Source organism: Diuraphis noxia, unplaced genomic scaffold (genome assembly GCF_037042655.1).
Source record: "Diuraphis noxia isolate RWA-SAM2 unplaced genomic scaffold, SU_Dnox_SAM2 contig0007, whole genome shotgun sequence".
Classification (NCBI taxonomy): Eukaryota; Metazoa; Arthropoda; class Insecta; order Hemiptera; family Aphididae; genus Diuraphis; species Diuraphis noxia.
In genome coordinates, this window is record NW_028301717.1 from 1,039,810 (window position 1) to 1,050,713 (window position 10,904).

At 25.4% G+C, this 10,904-nt stretch overlaps 1 protein-coding gene across 1 annotated transcript; it reads left to right on the top strand.

Moving 5' to 3' along the window:
- Nucleotides 1–328: 328 nt before the first annotated feature.
- Nucleotides 329–841, top strand: LOC149054358 (uncharacterized). Its single transcript, XM_089230311.1, has 3 exons — nucleotides 329–441; nucleotides 504–593; nucleotides 748–841. Exons 1-3 carry the CDS (start codon nucleotides 329–331, stop codon nucleotides 839–841), a joined length of 297 nt encoding a protein of 98 aa, XP_089086437.1.
- Nucleotides 842–10,904: the final 10,063 nt, after the last annotated feature.

A 10,904-nucleotide genomic window follows, 5' to 3' on the forward strand; every position in this document is an offset into this window, starting at 1 on the left:
GATAATTTGTATAGCCGATAGGACTAAGCCACTTAGGTCAATTATAATTTATATGTAATATGTTTGATTCCTATATGTCTTTATGTGTTATCTTATTCACGTCGTCGATAACATAAAAGAAAGTCTCTAAATAAATAACAATTATTTAATTATTTAATTATTAATGATAAAACATTAAATATTGAAATAAATGGATTTAAATATTGACATCCTGCATGTCTAACTGTTCACGCCAGTAATTATTGGTAGTAGTAAACTAGTAACTAATACATTTTCGCTAGATTTTTATTACGGTTTATATATTTTTAAATTATTTATTCACGAGAAAATGGATCAACTCAACAAAAAAATTCGTCGCTGCGCATCAAAAAAATTATCAGTTAAAAAATCGCTGAGTTCTCGAGTGATGAATATTCTAGGAATTCGTGATAAGACTAAGAGGTAGATACCTATATATTATTATTATTAATTTAATACAATTCACTAAAATTATGTTAACAAAGTCCCAATCCAGAAATCGCAGAACCTATTGTAGAATCATGTTACTTAGGTGCTGACAAACAACCACCATGTTCATCAAAGGAAATAATTAGGTAAAGTTTTAAGTGTAATAATTTTTAGGTTGTTATTCAAATGTATAATACCATAACTATAATATTAATTAAAAATAAATTATAACTAAACTTAATCTATGTACTAGTATGATTTTTAATTATATAATACAATTTTATTGTAATTATTTTTAAGTCACAATCCAGAGGCCATAGAATCTGTTATGGCACCTTTTTTCTTGGGAGCTGTTAATCAAACACCATGCTCATCGAGGGAAACAATTAGATAAAGTTTAATAATTTATAGCCATTTTATTGTATGAAATCTACTATAAATTTTTATTTTTATATATAAAACATACATCATATACATTTTTTTAGATTCTGAACGAAGTGGTGAATGTATTGATTTTACAATGCTGTGTGTTTTTTTTTGTGTCTGTGTACAGCATAACTAGTCGAAATAATGCTTCGATTTCAAACTTTGGGGGTGGTTTCCGATGTAAAATTGAAGATCCTTGGTGCATTATAGAGGTCAAAAGTAAACATTTTCCAATAGTTTTCAAAAAAATCGAGAAAAACAAAAAAAAAAAATGACAGAAAAACGGGAATTTTTATATGGTTGTCATTCAAAAACTAATCACTGTAAATACTTGAAATTTTCACCAAAAGTTTATGTTAGTGTTATCTATATACAGTTTAATTTTAAAAAATTTTCGACATTTTTTGAGTTATTTATAGACCACTGAAATTTTCGATTTTTTTGAGAATTTTTTTTGAAGTGTCAGTAAAAAAATATTGGACAACCAAAAAAACTTGAAAATTTAATACACGGTTCCTTATGAGTTGTTCTTATTGTAGCTAAAAAAAATTAAAAATCGTAATTCACAATTTTTTTTAATAAGCGTTTACAGTTCAAAATTTTACGAAATCTGTCGAAAACGCGAAAATTTGCAAGTAATTTTGAAGTTGAAAAATCATAAAATTGTTTGCGTTTATAACTAAGGATTAAAAATACAACACAAAGTTTTCCATAAGTTTTCCTTCGAGTAGCTATAGAGAAAACTCGAAGCATCATTATAGGAAAAATTTTAAGTGCGTTTGAATTAACGACGATAAATCGTTATCATTACGCGATTTCATAAAAATTTAAAACTCAAACGCTCAAACCATTTTTCCTATAATGACGCTTCAAATTTTCTCTATAGCTATTTGAAGCAAAACTTATGGAAAACTTGGTGTTAAATTTTATAACCTTAGATATAAATACAAACAATATTATGAATTTTGAACTACAAAATAATTTGCAAATATTCATGGTTTTGACGAATTTCTGTCAATATTTGAAATTCAAATGCTAATAAAAATTTAATTTGAATTTCCGGTTGACATTTTTTTTTGAGATAAAGATTGACAAATTTGTAAGAAATCTTGTATTAAATTTTCAAATCTTAGATTTAAAAGGAAATTTTTTTATGAATTTCTAGGATAAATTTATTTTCGAATTTTCGTGATTTTTATGTATTTAGTCAAAATTTGAACTGTAAATGCTTATTAAAAAAATGTGTGACTATATTATATGTCTTTTATTTTTCAAATAATATTGTATAAATATTTTAGGAGCCTTGTATAAAATTTTCAAATCTTAGGTATAAAAAGAAAAACTTTTATGAATTTCGATCTAAGATAATTTGAACATTGCGGTAATTTTGATGTATTTAGTCAAAATTTGAAATTTAAATGCTAATAAAAAAATCGTGCCTATGTATTTTAGTAATTTTTTAATCACTGTATGAATAACTTATGAGGAACTTTGTATTAAATTTTCAAGTATTTTGATAGGGCCAAAAAAATGTTATCAACACTTCAAAAAAATTTTTTCAGAAAAATTGAAAATTTCAGTTATCTATAAATACCTCAAAAAAAGTCAAAATATTTTGAAAATTAAATCATGTAAAGAAAATGCCAATATAAATAACTGGTAAAGTTTTCATGTCTTTACGACTTATACTTTTTGAAAAATAACAAATTTTTAAAATCGTTTGAGGATATATCGTTATCGTTACGCTATTTCGAAAAAATTTAAAATTCAAACGCACTTAAAATTTTTCCTTTAACGACGCTTCGAGTTTTCTCTATAGCTATTTGAAGGAAAACTTATGGAAAACTTATTGTTATATTTTTAATCCTTAGTTATAAACAGAAAACATTTTATGATTTTTCAACTTCAAAATTACTTGCAAATTTTCGCGTTTTCGACATATTTCGTAAATTTGAACTATAAACGCTTATTAAAAAAAATTGTGACTAACGTTTTTTAATATTTTTTAGCTACAATAAGAACAACTCATAAGGAACCGTGTATTAAATTTTCAAGTTTTTTTGGTCGTCCAACATTTTAAATAAAAATTCTCAAAAAAATTTCAGATGTCTATAAATAACTCAAAAAAATTCGAAAATTTTTGAAAATTAAACTGTATATAGATAACACTAACATAAACATTTGGTGAAAATTTCAAGTATTTACAGTGATTAGTTTTTGAATGACAACCATATAAAAAAATCGATTTGCTCGAAAACGGGTTTTGCGTAAAAATTCCCGTTTTTCTGTCATTTTTTTTTTTTTGTTTTTCTCGATTTTTTTGAAAACTATTGGAAAATGTTTACTTTTGACCTCTATAATGCACCAAGGATCTTCAATTTTACATCGGAAACCACCCCCAAAGTTTGAAATCGAAGCATTATTTCGACTAGTTATGCTGTACACAGACACAAAAAAAAACACACAGCATTGTAAAATCAATACATTCACCACTTCGTTCAGAATCTAAAATTCTTAAGAAATACTTTTCTAAATAATCGAAAAAAAAAACTAGGTTACAAATTTGAAAATTTAATACATGGCTCCTAAAATATTTTTACAACAGCAGTTGAACATTAAAAGAAATAAATAGTCACAATTTTTACATTGTGTTACACATAACATGTAGTAACAATAATTTCATTACGATTAAATAGGTTTTTTTAGTAACTGTGTCACGTTTTTTACGTTATTACTTATTAGTGACCTGAAGTACTTATCGTACGATATTTTCATCTCCAATTAGTATAACGTTTTAAATATTTTTGTTAGTATAAAATACATACCTGTTTACTTATTTTATTTTTAAACTTAATATAGGAAGTTGAGTGTTATACATAACATATTATATGAAATAAATAGAATAATACTTTAATTTTTTATATTATTTAATACAATAGCAATTGGCAGTAAAAAAACAATCTGTATACAAACATTACAAACTTATCATGTTCATATGATCTATATAAATATAAATAATGTAGGTACTTACAAATGTAAAGAACACATTTAATTTATGTATAATAATTAATTGAAACATAACATTAATATATATTTAATAATTTATTAAACGGACGAACCCAATTACAATAATTATAATATGAAAACATAAAATAACGATATACAGTATATAATATAGCTGTGGTGAGAGGTGTTCAATATTATTTAAGTGATTAAATTATTAATGTATAAATTAAAAGAAACAATAGAGATACATATACAAATTTGGATTAGAGACAAATTTTTACTATTGAGAATTTAGATTCATATAGGTACAATGGATAACTAACGTATAAATAAGCTTATAAATAAGCTTATAAATATGTGATATGTACATATTGTACAAATTGTACAATGTACATATTATCTATACACAAAGTGCATAATTACCTAAACGTACATAATAATAAAATAAAATATATAATATAACATAATGTACTTAAATATGTTACGCATATATTTTCCGCAATAATAAAAAACCATCGGTGACTAATTAATTTTATTTGTGACCATAAATCGTTACAGATGATTTTTAATTAGCGCGGCAAATAAACATGTAAAATATATTTACAAAAAGTTATATTTTATTATTATGCACGTAGGTAATTATGCCCTTTTTACATACAAAATATTATAATAATATATACATAAAAAAAATAACATAAAAAATATTTTTTATTTTTAGATTCTGAACGAAGTGATAAATGTATTGATTTTACAATGATGTGTGTTTTTTTTTTGTGTGTGTACAGCATAACTAGTCGAAATAATGCTTCGATTTCAAACTTTGGGGGTGGTTTCCGATGTAAAATTGAAGATCCTTGGTGCATTATAGAGGTCAAAAGTGAACATTTTCCAACAGTTTTCAAAAAAATCGATTTTAGATTCTGAGCGGAGCGATGAATGTATTGATTTTACCATGATGTGTGTTTTTTTTTTTGTGTCTGTCATCACGTTTTGGGGCAGTAAAAATGCTTCGATTGAGTTGACGACCAAAAAAACTTGAAAATTTAATACACGGTTCCTTATGAGTTGTTCTTATTGTAGCTAAAAAATATTAAAAAACGTTAGTCACAATTTTTTTTAATAAGCGTTTATAGTTCAAATTTTTACGAAATATGTCGAAAACGCGAAAATTTGCAAGTAATTTTGAAGTTGAAAAATCATAAAATGTTTTCCGTTTATAACTAAGGATTAAAAATAGAACAGTAAGTTTTCCATAAGTTTTCGGTCAAATAGCTATAGAGAAAACTCGAAGCGTCGTTATAGGAAAAGTTTTAAGTGCGTTTGAATTTTAATTTTTTTCGAAATAGCGTAACGATAACGATATATCCTCAAACGATTTTAAACATTCGTTATTATTCTAAAAGTATAAGTCGTAGATACATGAAAATTTTACCAGTTATTTAGATTGGCATTTTCTTTACATGGTTTAATTTTCAAAATATTTTGACTTTTTTTGAGGTATTTATAGACAACTGAAATTTTCAATTTTTCTGTAAACATTTTTTTGAAGTGTTGATATTATCGACGACGTGAATAAGATAACACATAAAGACATATAGGAATCAAACATATTACATATAAATTATAATTGACCTAAGTGGCTTAGTCCTATCGGCTATACAAATTATCATTCGCAGCATTTTTTTTTTTGAAAATATATACATAACTTCCAAAAGTCTCCGTAAAATTCAAATTTTACATAGATAGGTAGATACTTTTTATACACAAGTATAATTCTATAATTATCATATCATAACCTAACCTACGTATTTTATGCTGAAAATTATAGCATAAAATATTATTCATAAATAATATATAAATGAAACACTAATTGAAACAAAAATTATTAGGGTACGTTATAAAATAAAAATGCGTGGGCAGGTGGGTAAATTTTTTTAACTGCTCGTGCTCTCAAATTACCTTTGTGCGCCAATAGAGGAATATAATTACTACAGTACTTGCGCCTTACAAATACAATATAAATTAATAAACAATGTAATACGTAATCTTGAAAAATATATTCGTAAATTAGTAATATTATATAAATCGTTTAATGTTTCAGCAAATTTTGTTTGACAGAAAATCTGTTACAAGATTTTTAAGTACAACTTCTCGTGATTATTTTGATACTAAAATCATGTTTCTACGATCAATGAGGCCCGAGTACTATTGGAAATAAAAAAGTATGTTTTTACGGTCGATTTTTTCCTACTGTGACGGCCTCTTAATAAGATATCATAAACGAATTATAAAATAATATTAGGAAAAAAACATCATAATATCATTTAAATTGATTATTTTTATAACGAGTTACTTGCCTATAAATTATAATATATATAGAGATTCGAGATTCCTCTATTATTATTATAATATGTTATCAAAAAATAAAATACTATTATATTATTATGTTATGATATTAAATATAAATTATGACTTATGATTATTTTTATCCTTTTTAAGTTATATGCTTATGTCTATAATTACTATTTTGTATACAATATTATACGCTGCTACGCATATTATTGCACTAAGAAATGCCATTTAATTAATTTTTATTTTTAGAGTGTATTGATTTTACAACTACGATTTTTCTTTTCAAATCTCGACCACTGTTTCCAATGAACGAAAATATAATATTATATCATATAGTTCTAGTTTACAATTATTTAGTTGTCGCGCGTGTCGTCTATATAAATACATTGACTGTCTGTATAATACTATATATTATAGAAATTTATGAAATATTAAAATGGACAATAGTATGAGTGTATGACCTCCTTCACACTATATAACATAAAACATTAAACCCTGCTCTAATATTGGCGTTGAATAACAATAGAAATGCGATAACCAACGATGGTTTTACACCGATTTAGTATTTTCCCAGTAATCGTCTTTGTGCTGGTTGTCTCGACAGTCAACACAACACATAGATATTATAGCTTAATATTATTTTATCTATTATCTACACATTTTATGTTTATTACTTATTCGGACTTCTACAGTCACACACACTGCCATTTGCCGTCTAACGTCGAACATAGTACATACCTTTATGCCGTTAACTGTTATAACTATTATAACTAACTGTTAATTTTTAGTTTCAATTTAATAATATCAAATTATTATACCATTATTTTTTACTAGTGTACCTGTCACCTGTGATTCGACTATTCGTTTACTCGGTAAGTAATTTTATTTAATTACCTATGTATAATTTTTAATTTTATAATATGTGTGTTAAAATAAATTGATTGATACATAGTTTACTATGCCCATAGAAAAGAGAATTGTTAAATTGTCCTAATTATATAATATCTAACATTAACTATAATCAATAAATTAATATGTTAATATGTAGGTAGGTAGTTATTTATTTATTTTAAATATTAAATATATATAAAATTATAGTTAAGTAAATACCTATATCGTATACATCAACAGCAACAACACGTATCTCATTTTTTGCTACTTTTCAGGAGAGACAATAAACTAAATTAATTAGTAATTTATACTTAATCGACCAGATTCAAGATTTATTCTGTTAATCTAAGTAGTTTTACAACGTTTTTTTTAACTAATAGTGAAAAAAGTTGTATTATTTACTGAAAAATCCACTTACGTGTAATTAGCCACATCACAATAAGATACGTGGTATTTCAATTTAGAGATACGTGTTATTATAAAAAAAATCCCTAAATTATTATAAAATAATAATGTCGAGACCACGTACCTAAAAGAGAGAAAAATATTTTGGTGAAGTTTTAAAAAAATATAAAAGATGAATTATCATAACTTTATTTTTCATGACAGTTACAATATTTTAACAAAATAATAACAAAAAAGTATCAATACATTTTATAGAATCTATTCCAGTCTTTGGATTTATTTGGTACAATTTAAGGATTAAGCTTAAATATTATACTTAAAATAACTAAAAAAACTTTTATTAAATAGTTAGGTAATAGGTTTATATTAAATTAAGTAATTACTATTAAAGGTTTGGGTAAAATCAAATTAAAAAAAAATATTATGTAAAACCACGTATCTCAATGAATAAACAAAATCTTAAAATTGTTTTAAAAAATATGACTAACCTATAGGTAGTTAATACATTATAATAACAATTAAATGCTTTATTTCAGTACTTGAAACATTAAAAAATAAGTTATTAAATTATTCAAAGTCAAAAGGCAATGAAATGTTTTGTTAATGTACATAGTGTACAATGAAGTTTATATAAATTGTATACCTATACGTGTAATAACACGTATCTAAATTATGCAAAATGGTAACTGAGTTTAGGAATATTAAATAAGTTAATAATCAATAACAAATTAATAATTATTGTAATACAATGCATAATATATATAATAAAAATACTTATATTATAATTAGCTTAATATTGAATAGAACGCAGATATTTTAAGGGACGTTCTACATCCACTGTGTAAAATTGGTCAAATACGTGTTATCACAGGCGAATTTACGATACATGTTATCACTGAAATCACTTTTGTCGGGAAACTAATGATTCTATAACGTGCATGATAATAAACAATTTTATGCGCAAGGAGGTTTCAATTTCAAATATTTTGGTGGGTACAGAGTAGTTGTCAGAAAAATGATAAGAATGTTTAACCACGATTTATACCAGTGAATCAGCAGTGATACCAACGTGAAAAAAAATCATCGCAATAATAATTACAGCCTACATATAGACATCACTGATGACAAAATCTTTACATAATATTTAAAATGTTTTTACTTTTTAGCACTATACGTCTATAATCTATACCTCAGATTAAATAAAATTAGTAATAAATAATAAATTTTTTAATACATTTAACAATAGTGGCATTTCTGAATGTTAAAGAATTATTAAAATTGAAATTTTAGATTTTACTAGATGGATTCGACATAGAATGAATTTCTTTGGAATTTAACCATCCAAATTTTCATCAGAAAAATAGTTGTGTTATTTAGAACATATAAAAGAAAAAAACAATTCTTAAAAAAATTAAATGTTGATTATGAAAATTGAAAAAAAAATGTTAACGGGTACCTATGAGTGATAGCAATAATATGTCTCTCATCGACTCATTCTTCATAAATATAGCATATTTGTACATATTAAATACAATATAACATGGAGGTAAAATATACAGTAAAATTAATTTTTATTACTGGAGATTTCCTATGTAGAAGTCATAGTATAATATAGAGCAAAATAAGTTTTTATTACTGGAAATTTCCTATGTAGAATCATAGTGACCTTTTCATAGTTAATCATACAATATAACCAGTGGTATATAGTTAGTACCACCCAAATCCATTTTAATTTTACAAGGTTGGCAACACCCTTTTTGTCGAATAACCATTATATTTAACCGCCGGGTAACCACTCTTATCATTTTTCTGGCAACTACCATTTTCCCTATTTTGGTATATAAATCTCATTTTGCCCAAAATGAGATACGTGTTGTTGCTGTTAAGGTAACGAATTATATAATGTATATTTATTATTATTATGTATTATAAATTTATAACATATATAATAATAGGTACCTATGTTTAAATATTTCATCCATATTGCTTATGTTATTATTGTAAATAGGCAGCTCATAAGTTTTCACAGGATCACCTAAATATAATACATATTTTTTTTTTAAATTTGTACCTACCTATTCAATTTAAGTCAAATAGAATTATCTGATATAACATGTTAATATAATAGTATAATTTTGGTGACAATAAAATAAAAAGGACTATAAAATACACATATTTATAAATATTTTGGCTCTTGATATCATTGCATTTATACACGAGGCTTACGAACAAATTATTCATGTTGGCCATCTGTGCAATATACTATTACAACTATTTAGGTACTCAATATAATATTATCTCTAACGTTATTATAATCATTATCATAATTTTTGTTATAACTTTATAAGGTATCACTAAATACTATATAATAAAAATTATGAAATTTTCAATGCTATTTAACTCATGCACAAAGAAACAAATTGTTTTGATACATATCAGTGTTGAAAATTTTCAATATTTGAATATTTATTCGTTTATTGCAAAAAAAAATACTTATGTATATTTAATGATAGTTATAGCCTTATAGGTAATTGCTTAATGCACTGTTCCTTTAATTTATACCCTAGGTATTCTCAATAAGTTTGGAAAACCTGCATAGCCTTATAATGGTAGGACCACTGCACGTATTTGCGGGTATCAACAACAGTCATTGAAACTGCACATGTACGAAGCATGTCGTATTTTCGTCAGATTTTTCAAAATTTGTTTGAAATACTGTATAGTGCTCATGTTAGAGATATTTCACAAGAAAATTCACCAAAGCTGCTCACTACACCCTCCAAACTTTTTCTTTTAATAATGAATTCATTAATTTGTTTATTCTAATTCTTTTAATTTTTAAATATACTTGTGGACCATATTTTCAAACCCTTGAAATTTTTTGTTCTTCTTAATAAATGTAATTTAGCGATAAACTTTTGTTTTTATCCATTAATCATAGTAAATTGCAGTAATCATATCACTAATAAGTAGGTTGGCTTTTACTACTAATTGTTGGTACGTGCGTGAAGTTGGCCCCCCACATTGTCGTATCAACCTCGAACCTTCACCAATATTTTGGAACTAATTTGGAACTAATTGGAACCTAGTTTTCGAAATTTGGAACCTCATACATTTCATGGGTAAAATTTTTTTTCAGTTGGGGGGATCAACTTCACGCAGCCCCCCCCCCTTTGTCATATCATCCTCACACCTTCACCAATATTTAGGAACTAATTTGGAACTAATTGGAACCTAGTTTTCGAAATTTGGAACCTCATACATTTCCTGGGAAAAATTTTTTTCAGTTGGGGGGTCAACTTCACGCAGCCCCCCCCCCCCCACTTTGTCATATCATCCTCAAACCTTCACCAATATTTTGGAACTAATTGGAACCT

Bases quoted from the DNA above. Each gene is read 5' to 3' on its own strand.
- LOC149054358 (XM_089230311.1), top strand. From the start codon at position 329: ATGGATCAACTCAACAAAAAAATTCGTCGCTGCGCATCAAAAAAATTA. The intron at 442-503 runs GTAGATACCTAT...ATGTTAACAAAG, and splicing joins ATTCGTGATAAGACTAAGAG to TCCCAATCCAGAAATCGCAG. The intron at 594-747 runs GTAAAGTTTTAA...ATTATTTTTAAG, and splicing joins TCATCAAAGGAAATAATTAG to TCACAATCCAGAGGCCATAG.